This window comes from Opisthocomus hoazin, chromosome 7 (assembly GCF_030867145.1).
Source record: "Opisthocomus hoazin isolate bOpiHoa1 chromosome 7, bOpiHoa1.hap1, whole genome shotgun sequence".
Taxonomy (NCBI): Eukaryota; Metazoa; Chordata; class Aves; order Opisthocomiformes; family Opisthocomidae; genus Opisthocomus; species Opisthocomus hoazin.
Window position 1 is genome coordinate 38445676 of NC_134420.1, and position 27095 is coordinate 38472770.

The 27095-nt window shown below is 38.5% G+C and overlaps 1 protein-coding gene across 1 annotated transcript; it reads left to right on the top strand.

Moving 5' to 3' along the window:
• Positions 1–1819: 1819 nt before the first annotated feature.
• On the top strand, positions 1820–21339 carry LOC142362038 (formin-1-like). The gene is made up of 2 exons (XM_075427137.1): positions 1820–1939; positions 19297–21339. The coding sequence occupies exon 2, from the start codon at positions 19402–19404 to the stop codon at positions 21337–21339; it is 1938 nt and encodes a 645-aa protein (XP_075283252.1). The 5' UTR covers positions 1820–1939; positions 19297–19401.
• Positions 21340–27095: the final 5756 nt, after the last annotated feature.

A 27095-nucleotide genomic window follows, 5' to 3' on the forward strand; every position in this document is an offset into this window, starting at 1 on the left:
AGCTATCGTTGTTTACCGTCCACAAAGTCTCAGATTAAGAAATTAAATGGTAGCTGAAAGTAAGGATTGTTTCATCTAAGGCAGGGTCAGTTTGCATGCTAGATGTAGTGCATAGCTTTCAACTCTAATTAGTGTATCAACTTAGCAAATAGATGACTTCCAACCTTTCATGTTCCCTTAAAAACTGAATGTTTTCAAGTTCCTTTCCAAATACATTTCTACATAAGCTCTTACCACTTGCTTCATACAAATCTATACTAGTGTTCTATATAGGGTAAATGAAGCAGCAGGCAGGTTGCATTTATCCTATGACAAGATGAAAAGCTGATTACGCAGATGAGCGCAGATGAAGTGGAAACCTCTTGGAGATTAGGTTTTGCTCTCAGTGTGCCCTACATTGCAGCCTGACATAATCGTTTGATGTTGGTTGCTTTTTGTGAACTCTGTCTCCATACAAACCACATGCTTGCAGAAAGAGAAGTTACTAACAAAGTAATTGTTAATCTTCGTTTGAAAATACTAAGCATCAGAAGAGAAAACCTTACTTTCAGCCACGGCTTTTTCCATTCCCTGGTCTGCAGACGTGTCTCAATATGCAGAGTATGAGGTTGTATTTATGTATAGGCGGTTGATTGATGGTCAGAAAATTTCAGGTCAAAAGAAGAAACCTCAATTTGTTAGGATTTCAAAAGGAAATGATGCTGTGAGTGGCCTAAAGTGACAGAAATCTGATGATCCTCAGTATTTCAAGTAGAGGTGGATGATTTCTGTTTAACTTGGGTAAGATCACATTTGTTTATGAAAAATCTGCACAGCTAATAAATAATTTAATAAATGTACCACATTAATGAAGCTCAGCAGAACCAAATGTGATGTTTTCAGGCAGCTGTAAGTTACGGTGAGAAAAGCTATTTCAATATTGAGAAGGCTCGTGAACACCCATGGGAATCAGAAGACCATTTCTTTCTCCCAGTTGTGTCTGTTTCTGGAAATTCTTTAACCTTAACCCTGTTACTTCTGTCTCTATTATCTTCACCTAAGTAAGCTGTTCCAAGGGCCTTCTGCTTCCTTTATGGTGCCTTCCAGAACAGAGTACTTGTGGTGAAGAGCAGCAGGAGGATTAGTTGTAGAGAAATAAGGCTCAGACCAATAAACTAGGTCCTTTTCTTGTTCCAGCTAAAATTCTGTCCCTTGAAACAGATAGCTATTTTATGAGGTAGTTGAGGAAACCAGCCTGCATTGTGATTTACCTCTTGAAGCAGTGCTAGGCGTCAAGGGTAGGATTCTCCGTCCCCTGACGTCGCAGTTCGGAGCTGTGTCCGGTTTGCTGAAGGGCCGTATGGCAGCAGCTGCGCGAAGCGGCAGCTGCGTGGCTGCCAGCGATGCTCTTGCCGGAGGAGAACAGAGCTGATGGATTATGCGGAGCCAGTTTATGACAAAAATAAGCAGGCTGCAGCCGCGACGCCTTTGCTCCCCGGAACCCCACGCTTTGCTGGAGATCCCGTTTTCTGACGCATCGAGCAGCGAGAGCAAACGGCGCGGCGCCAGCCCTTCCCTGGGGCCGGCCGATCCTGCCCAGGGCCGCTGCTGCCGGGGGCTCCGCTGCCGCGCGGGGGCAAGCCGCGCAGCCCCGGGATTGGTCATTTGCCCTGCCAGTCCGTTCGTGTCGCCGCCCCCGCCGGGAGGGAGCGGCGCGGCGCGCGGACGGCGAAGGGCCGCTGCGCCGGGGACGAGCCGGGAGGCGAAGGCCGGGGCGGCGGGGAGGGAGGGGGCGGCGGCGGCGGCGGCGGCGGCGGCGGCGGCGGCGGCGGCCGGGCAGAGCAGAGCAGAGCAGAGCAGAGCAGAGCAGAGCAGCGCGCAAGGCTCGGCATCCTGCGTCCTCCCCTGAGCCCGGAGCGGCGGCGCGAGCATCCGCAGGCAGGGCTCCGCGCCCCGCAAGGTAACGAACACCCTCACGTTTACTTGCCCGCCGCTCTGCCCGTCGGCTCCGCTCCCTGCCCTGGCTGCTGTCGCGATCGGATGGATTAAAAAATAAAACCGCTAAGTCGAGACGGCAGAGAAGGGATCTGTTTAGTCCTCACCAGCATCTCGTCCGCTCGCTCGCTGTCTGTCTATAAATAGCTGCTGCGGGACCACAAAAGCGGGGATCTGTTAAGTTTCTCTTGCAGTACTAAGAAAGTCCGTAGCTTTGCTCTTCCCCCCTTTCCTGTCAGCTCCGTTGAAGTGAGTTGTGCTGGATTACTTCCCCCCGCCCCAAAATGACTCTTAGAACGGGATGCTCTTATTCTTCTGGTCTAATGCACGGGATAGGCACGGTGAAGCGGGGAATGCAGATGGTTACAATTCTGTGGCGTGTGATGGATGCAAGTATCTTCATCCACTCAGGAGGGCAGAGGAGTGGAAAACACATAATTAATATTGACAGCATTCGGACAATTTGTTACTCTATATTGTAAAGCTTATGGGAGTCACCATTGCAGGTGAGGCTACCCAGCTGCTACTCTGAGTTAGAATGCATTCCTACAATGACATATGCAAGTATCTTTTACACATAGGTAAAGAGCACTTAATGACATTCTGTAGAAACCCTTCTCTTGTCTTGCACAGTCTCCTTTCTTCAGCTGCAGTATTAAATCCCATTATGATACAAATGGCAGAGAGTTGGTCTGGGAACTGGTTAAGCTTAGTCCTTCTGGCTATACCACTGTCTTGGCTTCTGATACTTGTTTTCCCAAGAGTGTAGCAGGGATCATAACCGGTCCTTACTTTCTTGGATCTTCACAGAAAATTAATCAATGTTAAAATTGCTGAGAAATTATAGAGAAGTTTTGATTACATTCTTAATTCTAATTATTTATTTCAATCCATCCCTTGAATTGTTCATGATGGTTTGATGATCATTTGACTGTTAGAAGTATCTTGAGCAAATGTTATCTTTAAACCATTATGTACACACTTAAAGACACTTCTACAAGTACATCACTAGTATTACTATGAAGTTGAGGTAAATCACACGTAACAGTTGAAACTTTCACCTTTTGTGTAGCTTGGCCTGTGCTTGCAGGTGAATTGGTTTGTGTGGGGAAGTTTCAGCAGAAACAGTTCAGCCACTTTGGATTAAATAGAGAGTGGAAGAGAGAAAGAATAAATGCTTTTTGTATTACTAAAAAAATAAACTGTCAACCCATAACATCATTAAATTAATTTGAAGGACTGTAGACAGAATGTCTAGGGAGAGAGAGCTGCTGTTTCATATGAAATCAAACCATCTTGTGAAGTGTTTTTTAAAAATGGAAATTAATTTTGACTGGAGTGCAACCTATCTCATTGAAAGTCAAGTGCCATGAACATGCATGTTCCCTTGTGGGTTTTTATGGATGTATGTGTAAGGTGTACAGCTATGTGGGCACAGGTGACTTAATTATGTAGTAAGTAGTGAACATCAGGTGAATGTTTCCCTACTATTTTGTAACTTGTTAAGATAAGACTGAAGTAGAGGTATGGGTAAAAGTATATTAACTCTGTAGAGGTTTTTCAGCATAGATAGGTTTTTCCAGAAAGTTTCAAATTTTCCTTTCAATTTCTGTTTTCAGTTTTTCACACCTGTAGAATGTACAGATCTATCTATAAGTCCTTGTTCACTTAATTTAAAATAAACTGTTGATACTTTTCAAAGAAGAAAGTAATGTGTTACTAGAAATAATGACAAATTGGAGAAAATCTCACTCTGAGAAAGCTTAGCAACTAGAAACCAAAGACCTTTTCCTTTTGTGGAAACTGTAGGCAAATATCAAATAGAAAACTCAGAAATGGCTGTTGTTCAAAATAAATGCCAAGGTAATGAATGTCAACTTCATACTGACATTTGTCAAGATGTAAAAATATGGTGGAGAGCCAGTTCTGTCTGGGATATGAAGAACTACTGTTTGGGGGGGGGTGGGGGCGGGGCAGGGGTTTTTTTTTAAATTTAACTAGGAAATTACTAAAACCACTTTTTCTCTGACAGAAAAAAAAGATATTTTTTGCGCTTTATGTAAGAACATCTCTTGATGATTTTTTTATGTAAAGAAGCATGTAATCTTGGGCCTTGACAGTATCATTTAACAAGGTAATCCTTGCTGAAGCTTTGATCCTGCTTTAACTTGCACACATAATATGTTTGAAAGTGGAACCAAAAGTCAAAAGCAGCCTTTGTAAAGACCCCCAAATGATATGCACTAGAGAGTGGTCAAGAACTGGAAAATGAAAGTGAGAACAAGCATAGACATCTTCGTTAAGGCTCTAGGTTGGGACGGCTTTCTGCTCTTTACTATAGTATTTAAGAACTGAATGAGAAAACAATTTCCATGTGCTTTTGTGTTGCTATTTTCAAAAATCAGTTTGCATCCTTTTTTCCACCCAGTCTTCCTGGCATCTGAGAACGTTTGTCAGCTTTTAATTTTCCTTTAGTTATTTTGGCACAAAATAAATTCTTCTTCTAGCTTGGATCTCATATGACTTTTAAAATACATAATCTGAATGTACATTCCATTAATTTTAGGTATCATGAAGAGCACGAAAAAAGTAGGAAACTGTCCATCATGGAGTGATCAAATAGATATCACTCAATAGAATCGGAACCTTAACTGAGGATAAATTGTTTCTACCGTTTCAGAATGTTTTATATATTTATACATTACTCCTTTGCACCCAACCTCTCTTTATCTCACCGCTATAATTGCTGGTTGTGACCTTCTATGTTTATTTGCCTGTACTTGGAGACAGTAGGAGCAAAGACTGCATTAATATTTTAGTGACAAAGCACGATAAGTCAGTCCTTGTGTCCTCTGGTCATTTTTTGGATCTGATTGTATGCCGGATGATCTGTTCAGTTCAACCTTCCTCTGTGACAGTGGAGCCTGTAGAGCCTAGAGCTGCCTGCAACGGGGAATCTGAGGGAGGTTTTTTCTTTTTGCTGTGATCATTTAAAGCCTTATGCAATTTCATAACAAGTTTTCAGATTAACGTTTGTGATTTTGCTTCTCTGTAAGCGTTGCCAGAGTCAAGACACAGTATGTATAGCGAGTATCAACACTTTTTCCCAAGAACAAGGAAAGAAATCGCACAAAATGTGCTGCATGTACTCTTACCCAAGTAACTGTCTCCTAGTCATACGGATACTGACATTTGTTCCTTTTCCGTGGAAGTTTGAACCTCTAATCATTAGTTTGGACGTTCAGCTTGATTTTAAATCCAGTTCTATGTGGGAATAATGGAGGGCTTCGTATCTCCACAAAACCTTATATATTTTGTTGGGTTGGGCCCTTAGAAAACTACATAAGACCTGTAAATTCTTAATATTGAATTGCTTCTGTCCTCCATTTAAAGAGTCTTTATATTGTAACAATTATAGTGTTACTGAAATCTTGAAGTAAAATCAGTATTTATTATGTCAAGATGTAAGCTGACATTTTTCTCAAAGCCAGTCTTTTATCCTGCTGTATTTTAAGCTTATTACACTGAAATACTGTGTCTTCATGTTTTAATCTTCTTGCTTTTTTCCTGTGAGAGTTGTCTTGTAACTAAATTTAGAACCCCCTTGGGGGATCTATGCAATCTGTTTAATCTTGCAACAATTTGAGTTTTATAAATATAAATATTTTTAAGTATTATTATTGATAGAAGTGCATTTGCCTGTTGACAGACTTGCTGAATTTAATAAAAATTCCATGTACATTCTTCCACGATGGGCACAGACCAAGAAAATCACAATGACATATAAGCAATTAACTATTTTAAATATTTTTTTAATGTTAATTGATATGCACTTAGGGCAGATAAAACAGACTAGATGTTATATATATAAAAGCCTGTCCTTAATATACTTATTTGTTTAACAGGCCTTTGGAAAACCTATAATCTCTCATCTGAAATGTATAGCGATTGGGTTTATAATTTTTTGGTAATTGTAGTCATATGTCAAAACCATTTAGCTGTGTATGAAATGCTGCTAGAAAGAAGTTGCACTGAAGAAAATAAATGCAACCATAGCTCTCTACTTTAAAACTTCCTTCTCTGAAGTGTTAATATGATCATCGCAAGTCATTACATCCCATTTCATCCAGTACAGCCAAGGATTTAAAAATTTGAATGATAAATATAATTTTTGAAGCAACCCAAAATTCTTTAAAGCTGAAGTAATTCCAAGATCACTAAAGTTTGGCAAGTGGGAAAAGTTAAAAAGCTTTCTGAGTTTATTCTCAAAGTTTGCATAGTTTTGTGAAATATTTTAAAATATACATAATTAAAAATAGGTTTGTTAACTTGTCAAATACATTATTTCAGAAAATTGTTCCTGATTCCAAAGAACTTAATGTGGGACGGCATCTTTGACCTTTCATTGCAGAAAGATATAGTCAAAGCTTGCTGGATTTTATGGAGGGATTCTTCTAAAGATATAAAATGTAGTTATGAGAAGGTTTTTTAATTGCTGTTATTCTTCTTTTAAATTCCGTTTCTCTTCTGTCTTCACTACCAAAGCTTCCTTAGCATTTACACCTCCTTTTGCAGTTGGTCCAGACTTTTTGCAGCTGGAGTTACTTTCCTTGCTCATGAAATAGCTCAAAGATTTGCTGTAACATAGCCTTTTAGTTTTCTTCTTTGCTTTCCTTGAATACTCTGTTGGGTTTAAAGTTCCAAATATATTGGTACGCCAGATGTGTTGCTGAAAGTGATGTTTGGTGAAAGACCTTTGATCTGAAAGACTGTATACTAAATGCTTCACTTAAATATCATCATGACACTAGCAAGCATGGACATGCAGTCTTTAAATAAATAAAAATCTGATGTCTTGGTTTAGTGAAACTAAAGATGCTAAACAACAAAAAACAGAACAAGATGCAGCTTTGCCTGAAGAGTTTGCTGTTCAGACAAGCAAAATTAAAGCTTTTGGACAAAGATTAACAGGAAGACAATTTTTTATTTAAAAACTATTTATTTCATGCATGTTGTTTTTCTGTAGAAATATCCTGTACTTACTACCAGAAATGGCAACAAGCTACTGTGTATCCTGTAAAATTTACCTATTGATGAAGTATTAAATAAAAAATGTTTTATTTTATGAGGGATTATTTGTCTAGGTTAGAACTGGGAATAAGTTATATGTGCAGTTTATGACCTAAGTCTAAAATATACAAATATGGTCTTGAAAGTTTATATTGTTTTGTTCAATATCAATGCAAATTTTCTGTTTTACTTTTCCTGACAATATAGTATGTTTCTGTTGAAACATGTAAAGATTACGTTTTAGACATGTGACTAGAGGTCTGTACAAGCTGTTTTGGTCTGGTATGGCTTTTTGTTTGTTTGTTTATTACTGGTAAATCAACTGACTATTAACTAGTACAGCTCTTCATTAAGACTTCTGTATCCTGAGGCAAAATATCTTTCTTCCTGCCTATAATTAATTTTTACATCACTGTATGAGTTCAGCTGAGTATTAGCCACATGCCCCTGTACACATATCCAGGAACAATTTTCAATTTTGAGTTACAAGATTTTATTGTCAGTATTCGTCTTAGGTACAGAAGGTTGTAGGGGAGTGTGATTTCTTTGAATAAGGTATATATATTACATTAATGCATAATTAATAAAACACAGAATACCATGTAATGCTGTTGTGGAGGAATAAACCCTGTCTTTATTTGAAGATAGGTGAAATAATTCTAACATTCATTTTAACTTCCAGATTTGGCAAAGTGTTCTTTTCTTAGCAGCGAGGAGAGTTTGGGATGTTGTTTGTTTGCCTGCTTATAAATATCTTTTGAGTCCCTTTGAATCATAACAGTTTGTGCATATATTTCCTAGACATGATGAGACTGTAAGTCAAGTTGCTATAATAGTATTGCACCTGCTACCTTAGCACTTCTGAATTTTGGACAGATATACTCAACAGATTTTCATTTTCCTTCTGTGGCAAGAAATGAAGAAAACATTGCCTGGAGTATGGTGAAGATGTCTTTGGTCTTAGTTGAGGAAGGTGGAAAGTAACTGTTGTTGCTGGGTTGGACTGGCAGACCTAGGCCAGGAGGGCAGCCTCATTCGCTGAAGTGCTGTAAGATCTGTTAGAAAGTGTGGCTGGTGTTTCATGTATCATGCAAAATGAGGCGTCTTCCTGTTTCATCTGTTGTGTAAAATAAACTTGGTTTTCTAATACTGAATTTAAAAACTTGTCAAGACTGATTACTACCATCTGTATTGAAGTTGTTCAGGCATTTTTCATTTTAAGACTCTCTTTTCAGTTATAACTATGTGACACTTTAATTATTTCAGCTGCAATTCTCCATGCCAAATGTTGCCTCCTGAAATGTTTTTCCTTAGGAAAAACTCAGTAAAAAACTAAGGCAGTTTTTTTTTTGCAAGTAAAACTGGAGGAATGGGGCGAGGAATGGCAAATATAATTTTGCTCATGTTATAATCTATTATACCCATTTAATATCTTTACAATCTATCAGAGTTGCTGTTGCCACCACTAGAAAAAAAATCTCCTATTTATAAGGCTATGAATCCTGGGAATGACATTTTGCTTCAAATCCTATATGCTAAAAGTATCTTTATCTGAAATGCAATGTTTTTAGTGATACTTTCCTTGCAGTTTGCCTTTCCAGCAGTCAGAAAACTCTGTTCCACTCCAAAAAAACTGGAAGCAAGACGACTGACTCATCTGTTTTCTTGGTTCTTTCCCTACGAAGTACCCAGGAGCAAGGTGGAGAATGTAAACACCTGACTGAAATGCAGAGGGATTTTGTTTGTTTGTGTAAATGCTGTGCTTCTTGAAATACTCTGTTGCAAACAGACTGTTCTTGTGTTAAGAGTGATTTCTTTGGGATATGGTACAGATTGCCTTTGCTCTTTCTCTTCTTTAATGTCTGCTGGTTTGCCACTTACTACATTAAAGACCTTTCATAGTTATAATATCCATTGCATAATTTTTTATTAGTGACCTCTTAAAAAGTCAAACGGGAGAGTTTGTGATGGAAATCTCATTTGGTAACTTGTTGCACATTAGTCACCTTTCTCAAACAGATTTTGGGCAAATACGTCCTGTGGTGTGGTTGAACTATGCCAACACAGTTTCAGTAGTAATGGAGACATGTTGTGTGTCATCTTTTTTCTTTTTTTAACTTGCTGACGCAGTTGTGTCAGAAAAAAACAACATATTGCTTTGCTAAATTGAAGTGGGCTACAGAAGGGTGAGAACTTTCATGTCAGTCTCATGTCTGGAGAGGTCTCATTGCTTTCGGTAACTAAAATTGCAAAAGGTGTATTAGCACAGCTAAAATATTAGCAGGAAAAAAATGTCCACTTACACAAATTATTTTGTGTATTTCCAAATTGTGGCAGGTTACATTCAGAAAGCACTGTGGGTAGAAGAAATGAGCATATTACTTGTTATCAGAGTTCCATTAGCATCTGCCTGTGCTTCCAGTGCACTTCCTTTTTAGTTTGCTTACTCATAATACTGTTTTCTTCTCCAAGAATCAACTCATACTCTAAGCTGTTTAAAAGCAGAATTATTTGTCTTCCTTGAATAACTAGTAGTTCCATCCAGTTATTTCCTTCTTGGTACTTGTTTTGGTTTGGCCTGGATAAATGCCAGGTGCCCACGAAAACCGCTCTGTTACTCCCACTCCTCAGCTTGTCAGGGGAAAGGAAATATGATGAAAGGCTTGAGGGTCGAGGCAAGGACAAGGAGAGATCACTCACCAATTACTGTCACAGACAAAACAGACTGAACTTGGGGAGAAAAGGGAGTTTAATTTATCACCAATCAAATCAGAGTAGGATAGTGAGAAATAAATCCTGATCTTAAAACACCTTCCCCCCACCCCTCCCTTCTTCCCAGGCTCAGCTTCACTCCCGTTTCTCTCCCTCCTCCCCCCGAGCAGCGCAGGCGGATGGGGAATGGGGGTTGTGGTCAGTTCATCACACGTTGTCTCTGCCACTCCTTCCTCCTCAGGTGGAGGACTCCTCACACTCTTCCCCTGCTCCAGCATGAGGTCCCTCTCACAGGAGACAGTTCTCCACAAACTTCTCCAATGTGAGTCCTTCCCCCGGCGTGCAGCTCTTCACAAACTGCCCCAGCGTGGGTCCTTCCCACAGGATCCAGTCCTTCAGGAACAGGCTGCTCCAGTGTGGGTCCCCAGGGGGTCACAAGCCCTGCCAGCAAACCTGCTCCGGCGTGGGCTGCTCTCTCCATGGGTCCACGGGTCCTGGCAGGAGCCTGCTTCAGCACGGGCTCCCCATGGGGTCACAGCCTCCTTCGGGCATCCACCTGCTCCAGCGTGGGGTCCCTTCCACGGGCTGCAGGTGGGTATCTGCTCCACCATGGACCTCCATGGATTGCAGGGGAACAACCTGCCTCACCATGGTCTTCATCACAAGTTGCAAGTGAAGGCTCTCTGCTCTGGCATCTTGAGCATCTCCTCCCCCTCCTTTCTTCACTGACCTTGGTGTCTGCAGAGTTGTTTCTTTCACATTGTCTCACTCCTCTCTAACTGCCATCTCACCACAGTTTTTTTTTTCCTTCACCTTCTTAACTATGTTATCCCAGAGGTGCTACCACCGTTGCTGACTGGCTTGGCCTTGGCCAGCGGCGGGTCCGTCTTAGAACCAGCTGGCACTGGCTTTATCAGACCTGGGGGAAGCTTCTCGCAGCTTCTCACAGAAGCCAACCCCTACAGCCCCCAGCTACCAAAACCATGCCAAGCAAACCTGTAACAGTACTCCAAGTTTGAAACCAGACCCAACAGGAAATTATTTTCTTTTGAAAGTTATTTAGGAAGGAAATGATACATTAGATTTCTTGCTCAACGTGCAGTATAATAATAAAACTCTTATCTGGATTTTTAAAAATAGACATTTTTAGTATTACGTGCTCTTTTCTTGCTTTTCCCTTCTCTTTTTACTGTAAAATACAACAGTATCATCCAGGATTTTTATTTATTTATTTGTTATTTATTTCCCATCTGTATAATTTTTTTCTGCTGTTGAAAAATCCAATGGTAAAAACATAATTCAGTGAAATTCTATAATACTTTTCAATTGGGAATGTTTGGAACAATTAGAATGTAGGAACAGGCTGGAGAGCTTTTTTTTTTTAATTTTATACTTAGATATGTCAGAAATGGGTTTCAGTAATTAGGGGAATATAACATCTTACATTTTTCATAGCAGGTGTCTAGGTATGCTCCATGCTTCTCTTTTTTTTATTCCTTTTCCTTATTCTTGTGCTCTCTTCTGTAATAATGCATTAACAAGCAAAATTCAGTTCAAGTCTTGGAGTGTCTTAATATTCCTGTGAAATTGTAATATTCTGTTTCAGCTGTAACCATCAGCAGAAAACAATGTTTTAAGAGAGATTTCTGTTCTGTGATCTTCATTCCGACATCACTGTTGAAATGTACATCCCCTTTTAGACAAAATATAGATATTATAAAGCCTATAGTTATCATACACTTCAAGATAATAGATCTCCATAATCTTGTGTACAGTTTCTTGTTTTGTTAATAAATAGTGATGAGTTGTTGCTCATAGAATGTGAAGAGAGTGGTAAAAATTATTTTATTAACAAAATTGTGAAAACCCCAATACATTTTCATGGCATAGAGGTCATGGGCAAAGAGTTGGAATGTTATCTGTGCATTATTGCAAGAGATTTCAGTGAGATACTTAGTCTAGTTAGGAGACAGGTAAAACATTTGGTGAACTCTGAGATGGATTAGGTGACAAAATTTAATAGAAAATCTAAAGGTATGTTATCTAGAGATTATATTTCCTTTTCATATGTGTTCCATCTATTCTCATCCATGTTATGGTGGTTGTAATACAGAAAGGGTTTTTTTGTCACCTCATTACCCCACATCTATTTCTTTGATTTGTGTCGCGTAGACCATTGCTGCTGCTACCAGGTGATTTACCAAGGCTGTCTTGTGGCCACAGACAACCTTTTGAGAAACCAGAAGCATTTGTTTGTGGTTGTTCTTCACATATACCACTTTTATGAGGAAGTAGTGAAGTGAAAATGAGACTTTGTAGTAGCAGAGTGTAAATGTTCTGGTCTGGTCATATGTTGATATTGTACTTCGGAAATCAGTACAAAACCATGAAAGTGGTTTGACTAGTGGGTGATTAAGAGGATAGTTTACCTCTTTATGGATTAATTTTTGCTGTTTCAAACACTAAATAAATAGCTGTACCTTGCTAGTGGTCATTTAAGTATACCTTGGAAGATGTATTTGGCTCTAATGCATCAGGAGTGCCGGGTAACTTGGAGTTTGTATTAGTGTTGCAGAAGCACCATTAGTTCATCTAATTAGCTGTAGCTTGTTAACACTTTGTGAATCAAAATGTTCTGTCTAATATAATTTCCTACAGATCTGAAATGAAGTCTTATATTTGCATACCTTGTAATAGTAAGCAATGGGAAGGTTCCTTCCAGAGCATTAACATCTGCCCTTCCTGGCTATAGTCAAGGCTGATTTGGCAGAAGGAGGTTCTTCATGCTGGTTCTCCCTAAGCTAACACATGCTGCTACAGAAGCATTGGTCTCTTAAACCTATCTTGGCTCATTTTTGTGACTGTTGGAAGAAAGATGGACAATTAGTTGGCACAATATTTTGCTGGAAGTAGGTACAAAGATTGATATGGTAACAGATACATACTTTAAATTAGATTCTATTTTGGGTGGGATCTGGATTTGTTTCAATTTGCAGAAAGATAGGGAATGCTAGAGGAGCACTTACAGGAAAATATCTCACATTGTTTAGATGGAATATTGGTTTGTCACTGGGCATAGAAAACGGGGGTAATGATATGACTGCCAAAAGTTTTGTATTTAAGAAGAGAGGTTTCAAGCACATATCTATATCTTCAGAAATCTTTGTTTAACGTCTGTCATTTGCAGATTGAAGGGGAGTTTACTTTTCCTCACTCTGCTGCCAATGTTACCATCTCCATCCTCATTTTTTTGTCTTCTCCTTTGAGTTTCTATGTTCTGTCATTCTGTCTTTCAAATCCAAAAGCATATAGGAAAGGAGTCAGCACTGAAACTTGGATTTTAAGGAGTATATTTTAATTTTTTTTTTTTAATAGCAGATAGTTGATTTTAAATAGATATCGCAACACAAAATATCAGGAGAAACATTTTCACAGGAAGCATAGTGCTGGAAGCCTTTTTTCTTTTTTATGGTTATGTATCTACTGTAAAATGGAAGCTACTAACGCAAGGGCATGTCAGAAAGGAATATTATGGAGAGGTAAGCTGTTCTGTAAGCAGTTATTACTAAGAAATGCATTATTGAGAAAGGACCGATCAGTTTCAAGGTTATAATTGACATTATATACATCTCATTCTGAAGTCTCTGAAAATACAGGTTTCTAAAAATACCCTTATGATATTTATTAACCTTTAAGGTATCCTTCTCAAATTTTCCTGCTATTATAATAGCAATTTAAAAAATTCCCTGTTTCTTGGTTGAAAGACTTATATAGCTTCTCCCCGCCATGTGGCTTTTGGAAAGGGATCACTAACAAGTTAGTGCAGATGGGTGGAACTAGTTGGAACTAGACCTATATGGGTTTAGTATGCAAAAGCATCATTTATGTCTGACATATAAGATAAATTGTATTTGAGGTCACTTGGCTCAAATCATAGGATCAAAACTCTGAATAAAGGGACTTTCTTGGTAAAAGTACAAATGAAAATATTTGTCAGAAATTGTGGTGTTTTGTAGTAAAGAAGGTCACTTGTAAAAATATTTTTATCACTTCAGAATCTAAACTATTAGTGAAGTCAGTAATTTCCATCTAATTCTAGTTTTGAGGTCAAGATTTTATTAAATAATTTTTGAGACCAGTTGGTGTAATATATGTATTTTATATTTGTTTTTAAGTATAAATGGTGAACATTATTCTAAACTCCAAAGTATCATAATTGCTTTTTTCCGTGTCCTGTGCACTAAAAAGGTCATATGCTTATTTATAACTGTTTCAAATGAGACAGTGGTCTATAAAGGACTGGGAACAGGTATGGCGAAGTTGGACTTGAGAATGTGTTTGTTTCTAGTAAGGCATCATCATATTATTCAGTCCATCCAGAAACTTTTATAAACAATTTTAATTAACTTTATGTGCCATGTGTAATTATCTTTTTTGTTAAGTTATGGTTTTAGATTTCAAGATGTTTAGATTTCCTCGTCTTCAGATCACAAAGATAGTGTATTTGGCTGGGTTTCAGATTACTTTATTTCATGGTTTCGGTCCTGTTTTGAATTAATTTGGACAGAATGACATAGTCAAAGATTGTAAAAGATCCAAGGCATTTTAACATGCTTTTTCTGGTTATTTCCCTTTTATGTATCTATTTGTTTGTATAGTTATTACATTTTGCATTTATGCTTAAAAACTATTTTAGGTATACAGAGCTCTGCATTGTGGATTAACTTAATGACTTTCAACCTTATGTTCTGTGTTATCCCTTTATGTTTCATCTGAATCTATTGGCAAGACTCTAATAATCTGTAACACTTCCCTTGCGCCACTGCATGAGATCTGAAATTTAACAAAGCAGTTCTCTGTCTGGCACAGATTCTGTTTCGTATTCCTTTAACAACTCTTTTCTAGTGTAGTTTGGTACTTGTGAAGCTGAGAAGAGCGGTATTTTAAACTAACGTTGCTAACATTATGCAGTATTATATATATGTACAACGGTATACACAAGTAATTAAATAATCTAATTTTGATTATTTTGTCACAATCGACTAAATACAATGTAGACTTATAGTTGGAAAGTTCTTGTTATGAAATTCTTCTATTTATGTCTGAGATGCTCCAAGGAGCTGTAACATTTTGTCTTCACAAAAATAATCCCTTTTTATCTTTCTAATGGTAATATTTCTAAGTCAAATGATAGTTTGAAAGAACCTCAGAGAAATGTGAGAGTTTAAGCAAGAGAAGAAAGTGATGGAGTTTGTCTCTGTCAAACAAGTTATGGTCAGCAAACAAATATTGCAGTTTCGTTTCAGTTTCTTCTAGCTTGTGACATGTATCCTTCTTCTGTCCATGCCTTTCCTTTACCATGCTTTTTCTGTTTTGGTGTGTTAATTAGCTCCATAGCACAGCACAGAGAGTTAGCCATAGCATACTGGGGAACAGATTACCACGTAATAGCAATCAGATATTGGGGAGAGCTGGGAAAGTAAGGAGTTTCAATTGTTGCTTACTTAAAGATCAGGGAAAGGAGGAAGACCATCTGTCATGCAGAGCAGTGAATGATGTGTCCTGCTAGAGAGAAGGAACTACAGCAATGGAGACCAGGCTTTCTAAGAGCAGATTTTGAACAGCAAAATTGATGGATGCGTTGGCCCGAGACTTTGAGGACCACTAAATCTGTGACATTTTTTGTTGTTAAACTGAAAAAAAAAAATGCAGCAGCAGAGCAAGTTTGCTTCTCAGCTGCCTATTTAACAATTTCAGTTATTCTGTCCAGTTTTTAGCTAACTGTCTCTGAGTAGCTGTTTTTCTCCTTAAAGCAGTATTTCTCACAACCTGAATCCCACTGCTCTGCTACTATGTGTTTAAAAGCTGCATGAGGGAAACAGTTAGCAATGATGCTGAAGATGCTTTCATCGCTCCACACTAGATGTTTTGTAGTTAAAATTTCAAGTCTTCTTGCATTAATGTGCATTTTGCTTAAGGTGTGAACTTTGCATGAATGTGGCTTTGATTTACAAAGATTCACTCCCTGTACTAAGGTTCGCAAATGGGAGTAAGACTATAAACAGATTGCAAGGTGAACAGAAAAGTTGAGGAATTAATGTTGTAATTAAGTTTGAAAGTCTCTAGCTAATTTCCTTCGTCAACATAATTCTCCTGATAGTTTCTTATAAAGTTTCCACTTGTAGAGAAGGAATTTCATTTCTTCGTTTGTTTCCTGATGGAAGGTTATAAAAAGACTGAATAAGGTACTGAAGGCACTGAAGAGAAAAAGGTTTTCTTAATAAAGAAATTTGTATTAATAGAAATAAGGTTCAAAATACCACTAAACAATGCAGCAGTGCATTGTATCACATTATCTTTTAAATCAATGAAAACTTTGATACAGAATATTTTGTTGGCCTAATAGTAACAAAGTGTCATTTCTGCTATTGCTATTGTTACTAGTTTTCTCTAAAACTCACTTTTAATATGGTTTAATTTCAAAGTATGTGTAAATTTATTCATCATAAGGAAGGGGCTTACATTCTATTCAAGGCGACTCTACATTTTAATGTGTCAATATGTGTGTAACAAACCCAATGTTTAGTTTGGTGTAACTAAGAGGTCTGGTAGGACGTAGCCTTTAAAACAGGTCTAAACTGGCATACCAGGTTGTTGTCAAAGATGATAAGATTAAAAAAAAAAAAGATCTTCAATAGATTTATTTGTTTCTAACTGAAAAATAGCTTTTAGCTCAATGTGATTTAAGGGAGAGCTGTAGCTCTCATTTCTGTTATGCAAGGATTCAGAGCTCAGATTAGATTAGGGAAGCTGCTTGTGTTTTGGGAGGGGCACAGCCTAGCAGTTTGTGTGGCAGAGGCAAGGGCTAGCTTGTTCTCTCCTTTACACATGTATTCTTTTGTAAAAAAAAAAAAAAGCATGCATGTTAGCAAGCATAATATACTCTTCAGAACTGAGCTGAGTTGCACCTGATGATATCATAGATGTCATTGGATGATATTAAATTTGATCATAATGTCTGGGTCTATAGCTACTGGGTCTATAGTTTCCATGATGCTATTTCCTTGCAGTCACTTAATCATATTTCAGTGAGAAAATGCCATGCCAGTTGAGGTGAAAGAAGAACACAGAAAATAATTCAGACAAATTAAAGACTAAGGTTTTTTTCTAGGTAAGGTTGTGAAATACACATAATGCAGACTCTTTTTCTGTGTATTAAAAAACAATTTCCTTTCTTCCCATTGCTCCTTTGCTTTTATTATTTTCTAAATCAAATGCATCGACAAATAGTTCAATGTGATGCATCATCTTCCTTAAGTCAATACTAAGCATAGATTTGGTCTGCTTGGGATATCCACCCTCACTTTAGATAGGTTTTTCCCCGTTACCTGTTCTTTCCTCTTCCTAGTTGAATAGCCCTTTGTTGCCAGTGGACCAGAATATGGACTGTGCCATCCATTTCCCGGCCTAGTACCTCACTTGAAATTCTGCTCCTCGGTAAAGTTCTCTTGTCGCAGCATGCATTAGCTGGGACTGCTGAATATTCATTACAGAAGCATCAAGAAGTTAACTAGCTCATATTTGGTGGAGCTGACCACAGTAAATTACTTGAGTGGCAATTTGGTGCTATGGCTAAGCTGATGTACTGGCAAACAGCTACCATAAGGGGTGTTCCCTACTGCTTGGGTGAAGAGTGAGTAGGTTCAAGACTGCTCCTGTGATGAAAAAATGTTCTTTGATGGTTGTTATTTTTGTATGCAGAACCACTCTTGGTTGCATCTGCCAGTGACACGCCCTGTGGCTGCATGATCATGCAGTTCTACACTAGAAAACCCGCAGGCGTGCACAGCTGGAGACAAGGAAGACTAGAAGTGAGGCTGCTCTTTTTGGCAATACTCAGCCTTGTCCACATTTTGACCTCCAAACTCAGACAATGGGTTAAAACAAGAATACAAGAAGAAACAGTATGGCATAATTTTCTCAGAGACTCATAGGTCTATGAAAAAACAAGCCAGTCTTCAACAGAAGTACTGGCTGAAAGTTTTGCACATATCTTACTCCTTCCTATACCTGCATGGGATTCTGAATCATGCCACACTATTGACTGCTGGTGAACAGAATTAAGAAGCTGATGTGGCTCTGATGGAAGATTGTTCTTACCGTTAGTCTCTCTCCTTAGGATCTCTCCTCTGTCTTCAAGGATTATGTGTGCATTTTAAGAGTTCTGCTGGCATGAAGAGTGGTACTATTCAAAGTAAATGGAAAGTCTGAAACTATTTAAAGAACATTATAAACAGAGGCAATGCTTTAACAAAATTTAGATCAAAATCACTGCAACAAATGACTACTTGCTGATAGGATAGGATGTCTTTGGTTTTGTTTGCTTGCTTCTTAGAGTTAGGATTTGCTAATTACTTATAAGTTATTGGCATAATTTTATATCTGACTCCCTGCATAATAAGAACCGATACAATACTTGTGTATTGAAAAAATACGTAAAACTGAAATATGTGACATGGTAATGTGACAGCTTCCTTTTAATTATTGTTGCCTGAGGCTAAGTTTGACTGTTTTGAAATGATGGAAAGTTCTGCTGTATTTATGCTTTGAAATTTGAAAACTGAAATTTCTGAATTTTTCAACAGTGAGAAGCCTTGGAGCTTTGTGTGCTGCTGGATTTGCTGTTGAGCTTTAGGTCTTTCCTGATGCTCATATATTTCCTAGTGAGTGCAGACTTCTCCACTTTAGTTGTGGTAGCAGAATTGCTTCTGGATAAAAAGCTAATTTAGTGCTCAAAAGGAGTAAATCAACTTCTGTCATGATGTATCAAAACAATGTAAATATATCCAATCTGTAGCAAGAATATACAATGTGACGCAAAGAAAAGGAAAAAACAAAGCTCAATAAACCTGCCTGTAGTAGTACAATTACACTATTTCATGTTGAATCAAAATAGATTAATATAGTACCTATATGCTAGCCAAGTAAACATAACCTTCTTTTTTTCTTCATGCAAGTTTTCTTGATGTCACGGCAGTTTCACAGATAAATATGAGAAGAAAATATTCAGTCTTTTTATTTTTTAAAATGTTTTCTTGGTAAATAAAGCAACAAGAGCTAATTACATTGTGGTGGTGTTATGCTGCTGGTTGTGCTGAATGGGTAAAAAGGCAACATACATGCTTGAATGCTTCTTTTGACTAAATGTTCAACAGCAAGTTAACTTTTAACTGAGAGAGGGCAATAGGTTCCAGCATTAAAAAGTAAATTCTGTTTGAAATGGGTGTTTTAGTGAACATCTCGTGACCTTATGGATCAGCATTGACTGAGAACCCTGGAGACAGAGGGATGATGTATGAGAGAAGGATTGTGACTTCAACTATGAGTGTTAGCAGTGTTATCCTTTTTGTGTCAGATTTTTCAAGGTTAAATATTTGTATCAGAAAATACTGAGAGAAGATTGTGCTTCTGCAGGCTTGTTATTTGTCATATTTAATTTGCCATAATCAAGTTTGACAGGCTTCTCTTTATTTTTTCCAGCAGACAATATTATTGTTGAAGATTAGTCAGATGCCTTCCGTCCATTCCCTGCCTCACATGCTATGTCATGCAAGCTTTGAAACACTTAGCACATAATTTAAACGAATGACTAATTTGACGAGCATAATGGAAGGCATGCATGCTATCCTTCAATTGCACAAACCCATTATGGAGCTTTGTTACGTCAGCTTCTATCTTCCAGAGGGAAAAGTCAGAGGATTTACTTACAAGCGCTGTGTAACTCTGGATAGAGCCAGTAAACGTTTCTGTAGCTGCTATCAAGTAAGGGAGAGGTTAGAGATGGAGCTGAGAGAACAGCCATATGAAAATTTTGGAGATATTATTTTCAAGCAAACTACCACGAAAGACTTTCTCATGGAACTGTACAAACTAACTGCTGAAAAGGAAAAACGGTTATCCAGTCTTTTGAGATCACATCGTATTCTGGGCCTTAACAGAGGACATCAGGAGGGAAAACGACCAGATGTTTCTGGAGTCTTGAAACTTAAAGGGGATGATTACTCCAGTTTTACACATCAGCAGGAGTTCTTTCTGGACTCCACAAACAGAGACAATTTGAATCACAAAAAAATGAGGAAATACAGAAGGAAAGAGAGCTTTGACGAATTCGGACACCGGAAAGGGGGAAAAAAGATACATGAACAACATCTTTCTTTACTGAATGCACAAGACATGAAACTGGAAAATAAGAAGATGCTCCCCACAAGATTTACGACCCGGAGTTTTCCCAGTTCCTTTTCTGCCTCCAACTGGCTAACAGTAAAAGGTAAGGATGATTTACCAGTAGACAATAGTGTACAACCAGAAAAGTGGATGGAAGAGGGTTATTTTCTTGAGAGCAACAAAGCTGCGAAACTGGATACAGACTTACCAAGTTCTAACTCAAAAGACAACAGTGAAATGGCCACAGTTGAACTGGTGGATAATGGAGAATGCATTCCTGGAGTTACAAAGGTACAGCAGACTATCACTTCGGTAAAGTCATCTCAGGACAGTCTATCTAACAAACTTGAGGCGTTAAGTAAATCTACAGCTGCTAAAATCTTGACAAGTAGCAAGTATATTGAGACAGCATGCAAGGAGAAACCGGGAATCACAGCTGTTTCTGAAGTACAGGATTCAGAAGCTTGTATTAAAAAAGTTGCCAGACTCCCTGCAGAGTCTTTACCTGATTTTCACAGAGAAAAGGAAACCATTTCTCCTGCTCGCACAACAGTACATAATGAGTTTATATCAAGAAATGGTGTATATTCCGTAGATGAAGCTGCCGGAGACTCTAAAAACAGTGTGCTGCAGGAAAAGGAGCAAGACGGCACTGGTTTGCAGTACAAAGCAGAGAGAGTGCACATTACTGATGAGTCATGCAACCTTGTGGGAGCAGTCAATAAAGCTCTTCTGAAAGTTATACGGAGCGAGAGTTTAGATGAAGCTGCAGAATGGAAGAGACTGCAACAAATTACGAGCGTAGACAGAAACCTGCCAGGCTCAATATGTGAGAAAAGAACGACGGTATCCCGGGGAAGCAGTAAGCATTTATTTTTGAACTTGCCTATAAATGAAAATCCTGATATTTCTCAGCCAAGTAATAATCTTCAACTGGAAGAGAAAAGGCTGCATTCACCCTCGTTAGTAGCAGTGAGTAATGTTTTTAGTAACTCATATCCGCTATCTAATACACACGAACAAATGTCACCTACTCCTTCTCCGTTATCTTCGAGACTGCCTAGCCCGCAGCTGCATCATCGGATTCTCCCATTACGAACACAGAACACTGAGCACGAATCTGTTTTCAGTGACTATGGCAGTGGGAGGCATGGTGCTACAAACCTCTCTTTCGGTGATTTGGAGCCACAGTTTTATCTGAAGTTTTCTGAACCTGGAGAATTGGGATTTGCCACCAGACAACCAGACAATCAGAATGCAACTACAGGGCATTTTGAAAAGCGTGCTGTACAAGAAAAATTAACTACTCAGACACAGCAGAATTTCTGTCCAGGTCAGTCGTATTTCATACATTTTTAAACTAACAGAATCTACCAACCATAAAAGTATTGGAGTATTTTTTTAATACTAGCCTCCAATAATAAATAGTATGTTTGCAATTAAAGTATTTTTGGCTACTTAAGGATTGAGTGAACAGTTGCTGAATTTTTTAAACAAAAGTTATAACTATATAAGATTTCCTTTCAGATGCATTTTTTATGTCAGCTTATATTCAGTCCTGTTGTTACTGAATGACCTCTTAACCAAAGTTAACTAAATATTTTTTTCTGTATAAAATGAAAAAAAAGTTTACATGCTTATTTTCTTGCTTTTCCTGTGCTGTGTTCTAGTCTGTCAAAATTACTTTGCCTTAAGTACAGGACTGGTGCTTTGACCATTTAGCTACAAGAGGTTTATGTAAATTCTGTAACAACAAAAGGCTTGTTTTTAGAAGCATTTCATGCAGGAGTCATGTTACAGTGTGTCTGAGAATAGTAAATGGATTTATTTATAAACATATACTGTGAATATAAAAATGCATAAATATATGGCATATTGAACAGCTGTGTTTCTTAGCTAGAACATGAACAGCTATATCCTTCATTTTTTCTCTGAGAAATGGGAAGGCTGGCAGACTTAATTCTGCTGTGGTCTAGGCGTGGCTTAGCCCTCCCTATAACACATAGGGAACAGCCCTACATTGCAGAATGACTTGATTTCATTATAAAAGGGAAAGAAGTGCTAATTTGCTGCCTTACCACTTTTCATAGAAAATAGGGTAAATTTCTATAGTCTCAAATTAAAAGGGAAATTGGAAAACGTATGGGAAAAACCCATTGATCTCTGTGTTTCTTAGCATTTACCTAGACCTGAGCCTCTTGTGTGACACATCTTCCCATTCTCACCCCTGCTTCCCTTTAAAGTGCGTTTGGGTCTCTTGCCATACCTTTGGCTGATTCAGCTCACTAAAATCGCACAAAAATATTCTCTCTCTCTCTCCTTTTTTCTTGGGGCAGGGGGGGGGGGGCAGAATGAGGGGGTGGCAGAAAGTAGTCTGCCATTTTAGTTTCTTAAATTGCCTCACAGGGTGACTCAATGAGTGACTGCCAGAGCTGGTGCAAGAGGAGTTACAAGATTCTGTAGTCCAAACCAGGGAGGAAGACATGGGGATAAGGAAAGGGGGTTTCCAAAAGGGGAGGTGTGTAGGGATGTGAAACCACTACCTTAGCCAAAGGGTGTTTAGGGCGGCCTGTGAGGTTTACATTTACGCCTGCTACTTCTAGAAGTTGCTTTAGTCCCACTCAAGACTAAATCAAATTTTGAGTGCTGTTTGGTGAGTTAACAAAGTTGATGCAAACACTCACTGGCAGCAAAAAAGGTGGGTGTTATGCTCTAATTTCATTCCTTTCTTGGTTCCTGTTGGGTTGTGTTGTCCTACCCTCTCATTACTTCTTCTACTCATCGTAACTTTTGGTGAGCTGGTTTAGCTCATGAAACCAGCAGAAAATTTCACCTCTTTATAAGAGCGAAGTAGCACAGCCAATCTTTTTCTTTCCCCTTTACATTAGTATTTTATTAATTAGTTTATCATTTATGTTGGGTTATAGTCAGATGTGGAACAGTACCTATTGTGCTGCACTCTTGTACTGGTTTTGCTTGTAATAATTTTCTTCGTAGTACCTCGTATGGTGCTGTGTTTTGGATTTGTGATGAAAATGGTGTTGATAACACATTAATGTTCTAGCTTGTCCTGAACAGTGTTTGCGCAGCATCAACCACTTCTCTGCTGCTCATTCTGCCCCTGCAGTGAATAGGCTGGGGGGTGTGCAGTAGGCTGGGAGGGCACACAACTGAGCAGATGACCCTAACTAACTAAAGAGATATTCCCTGCCATATAGCATCATGCTCAGCAATAAAAGCAGAAAGACGGGGCTCTAGGGGGGTTAGCCATCTTTTGCCTGGGAAAAGCAGGGCATCGGTCTACCCACAGAAGGTTCTGATTGCTTTAGCATCACTTGTTTTGTTTTCTTCCCTCTTCTTCCAGTTATCCTTCACTTATTAAACAAATTTTGTTCGTTTGTTTAATCTTGACCCCCAAGTTTTCTCATTTTTGTTTTTCCTTTCCTCTTCTCCCGATCCTACTTGGGATGAGGAGGAAGGGAGTGAGTGACCATATGGTGCTTATCTGCCTGGTGGGGTTAACTCACAACAGCTCTATAAGAAACAAAGGAAAACACATACACACAAATAGCAGCTGTTGGCTGAAAATCCTAGCTATTAAGCAGAAACATCTTTGTGGAGAGAACAAAGTGCAGACAAAACAAGACCTTAGTTCTTGTTACAGTTATCTTGCAACTTTAATACAGATTGAAAATATCACTGCAACTTTCTGAAAGATGTAATATTGTTCTGGGTTGTGTTTTTTTTTTTTTCATCTCTGATTGCATGCCAGCATTATTACTGGTGTGTCAGAAAAATCTGTAACTTTAAGGAAAAGTTTCCTACTTTTCCAGCATATATAACACTGTAGGTATGTCTCTGGAACTGGGATAATATGACTTTCCACTGTGTTCTGAGACAGGGGTGGAATCGTTCTTACTGACAGGGCATTGGGAGTACCACTGTTCTGTAAACTGACATAAGTAATAGCTAATTGACTGTAGTGCAGTGGGGCAAATGATGTATCTCCAAATTTAGGCAACATAAGTGATGTTTCTGTTTGTTTTAAATCATGATTCTTCACTGTCTTTCTGGGTAATTGGAGAATATTCCTGCAGTCAAAACTGAAACATCTAGCTAAGGCAGAGTGCCTTTATTTCCGTACTTCCACTTTTTCTGCAAGGTCAGTTTTGAACTGAGCTTTATTTGTGGCACAGTTCTCATACTTCTGTTACATGAAGTTCTATCAGTAATTCACTTGGAAGTTACAGTTCTCTGGATCTTCCTATTGAAGGGCAACTGCTGGCCATGGGAACAGGCCACAGCTTTTATCTTAGCAAGTTAATAGTTAACTGGAAAGTATTTATAGTTCAACAATATTTATTTAGCAATTTTCTCTGTAAGTGGGACTGGGAATTAACATTCCTATATTTGCATGTAAGAGTTCCATTTGAATTATCAAAATTCTAAGTAAAGGCTTTAGAAAAAATTAAGGATTTGACGAAATGAGCTGTTCCATTTCAAGCAGCAAAAACAAAAGTACAAACACTAAAATTTCTCATAAAAAGTCATTAAATTATCAAAACATACTCGCTGCATTTCTGTAGGAAGTTCTTTCTACTCTAACATAAAATACATCATGCATTTATAGCCCTGGAGAAGCCAAGCTTACTTTTAAAACAATCCTCAATATATCTGACTATCTGTCTCGGGGAAAGATTTTATGAGACCTTTTAGTTCCTGACTATGCTTCTTTCTCGGTTGTTTGCAGTGGTAGAAAAAACTAGGGAGAAGATTTTCAGACCTGTTTTATTTAATTACTACAAAATTACACCATATTCTGTTTTACTAAGTATTATCTGAAAGAGGAGGAAGGTTAGTGGTATTTTTAGCAGTTATTGAAGTGAATTTGATTCAGAGCAGGAAACTTAAAAATCTCTGCTTATGACATAGCCTCTGTGACTTAGGGCAAGTCAGCCAGGACATCCCATTATTCCAGGACAGTGACAGGTGACCATGCTTTGAGTTAGGATGAGACTGGGATGGGTCATCCACCAGACTTTCTGTTTTATATCTTAGTGCTGCTGTGGAAAAAAAATAAAAAACTGGCAACTGGGAAAGGTGAAAGCAAGAAAGAGAACAAATGAGAAGAATGGTGTTACCTTAACCCCAAGCCAGTGACAATTACTCCTTTTCTGGTATCTAGTAGTTGTGAAAGAACAGTACACCCAACAAACACAGAAAGCCAAAGTTAGTAGGACTGTAGAGAAACTAAAATCAACATGGAAGAGAACTGAATGATTAAGGCTTGTGCCAAGTAAAATGGCTGAGCCAATGGCTCTGAAAGGGACAGGTCCATTCTCTCCTTACTACATTCCCTTCTCCCAGCAAAGGCCTCCTCTCTCACTGTCCCTCCCCTTCCTTGGAACATCTTTGGTGTTTTTCTTGCTTTTTGGTAATTTGAGTGAGATCACTAAGCAAGTTGAAACCTGAGCCAGCAAGGAGAGAGGTGAGTAGCTTTTGCTGGTTTAATGAGCTGAACATTTTGCTAGTGGTCTGATGAAGACCAGAGCCAGGGTGTGGGAGGACAGGCAAGCGTGCTGCCAGAGGCTGAAAGGACCAGTGAGCAAGCCCACCCCTCCTGGCAGCAGGGAATCGTCAGGGCTCCAAAACCTTAGCTGCATCCCAAAACAGGAAGCCAGGAGGCTGGTTGGGACTGGCTAAACCAGAAGTTGTTGGGAGTGGGAGATCAGAGGTGAATGAAGTTGGGTGAGAATGTGGAGAGACTGTGATCTTTGAAGTGGGTAATATTAATAGTGAAGCAGGAAGAAGAAGAGAGCATGGGCAATCGAGAAAGGGGAACTCTGACGGACCAAGTAGGGAGTGTGGCCTTAGCTAGGATGGAGAGTAGAAATGGAGTATCACAAAGCAAGTGGAGCATGGCAGATTAGAGTTGAGAGAATTATTTTTTTGTGGGAAAATGTGCGAAAGGATCTGTAACTGTTAGAATGTACACCATGGATGTAAACCTGACAGTCTTGCTGATGATCCATGAAGTCAGTGTGTAATATTATATGGAACTTTGGAGATGCAGAGAAGAGAAGGGAGGAAAAAAAAGAAAGATGAGGTAAAGTGTTTCAGTTTTAGTGTCTTAGAAGTTATGGTGCCTGTTGTGATGTAGGGAAGGCCTCTCAACTGCTGGAAGAGGTTGGTGAATATTCAGATTATTTCTCAAATAATTTTGTTTAATTGACAAGTAAGATATGTACCCAGGAGCTCCTTGTAATGTATTCTGGATGTAATTGTAGCTGCACCTATCTCTGCTGATTATTACATGGAGAATGTTGTGTTTGTTACTGCCAATTTTATGGCATCAGTTCACTTTGCATTAGAAAGAATTGAAAACAAGCATTCTGGCAATTTTGTGTGGTTGTCAAATATTACGCACTGCTGTTTGAAAACATGCCAACTGCTAAGGGCTATCTCTGGGAGATCCATTTTACCATCTTATAATAAAAATACTTCAACCTGTGAAGGACTGTTTACTAGAATATGGATAAATACTTGAAGAAGTATTATTCTTAAACTGGCCTAAGGTCTTGAATCCTCATATTCTAGTCCTCAGAGGTTTTTAAGGGAATGAAAAGCACAAAAATTATATTTTTTTTGGTACTTCACTTGCTGGTGGCTGGAGGAACAGTTTTCGTAACTGTGCTCTGAGGGCTACCCTACTCCGTAGGACTTTTAACTGCCAGTTAAAACTGGGTTATCCTAGTTTTTCTGGGTTCATTTGTGTTTGCAAACATAGCTTACTTCCATGTGAACAAGAATGCTCTGATTCTACAGATACAGCAGTTATATAGCCTTAGTTCTACATATCTGTTTGTATTTCCAGCATTCAAGTAGCAGGTTGAAGTATCCATGTGAGTATGCCTTAGTTTTGAATTTGTTTGGGTGTATTATTATTAACCACAAAAAATTAATCTATCACAGTGCCAGTGCTAGAAGACTTGTAATTGAAAAATGGGATACAGGCAAAGTTTTATCCTAGATATTTAATGAAGGTAGCAAAAATAATGAATATAAAGTTACTATTTGAATTTTATTTTATCTTTGCCGAACTTAACTAACCCTTT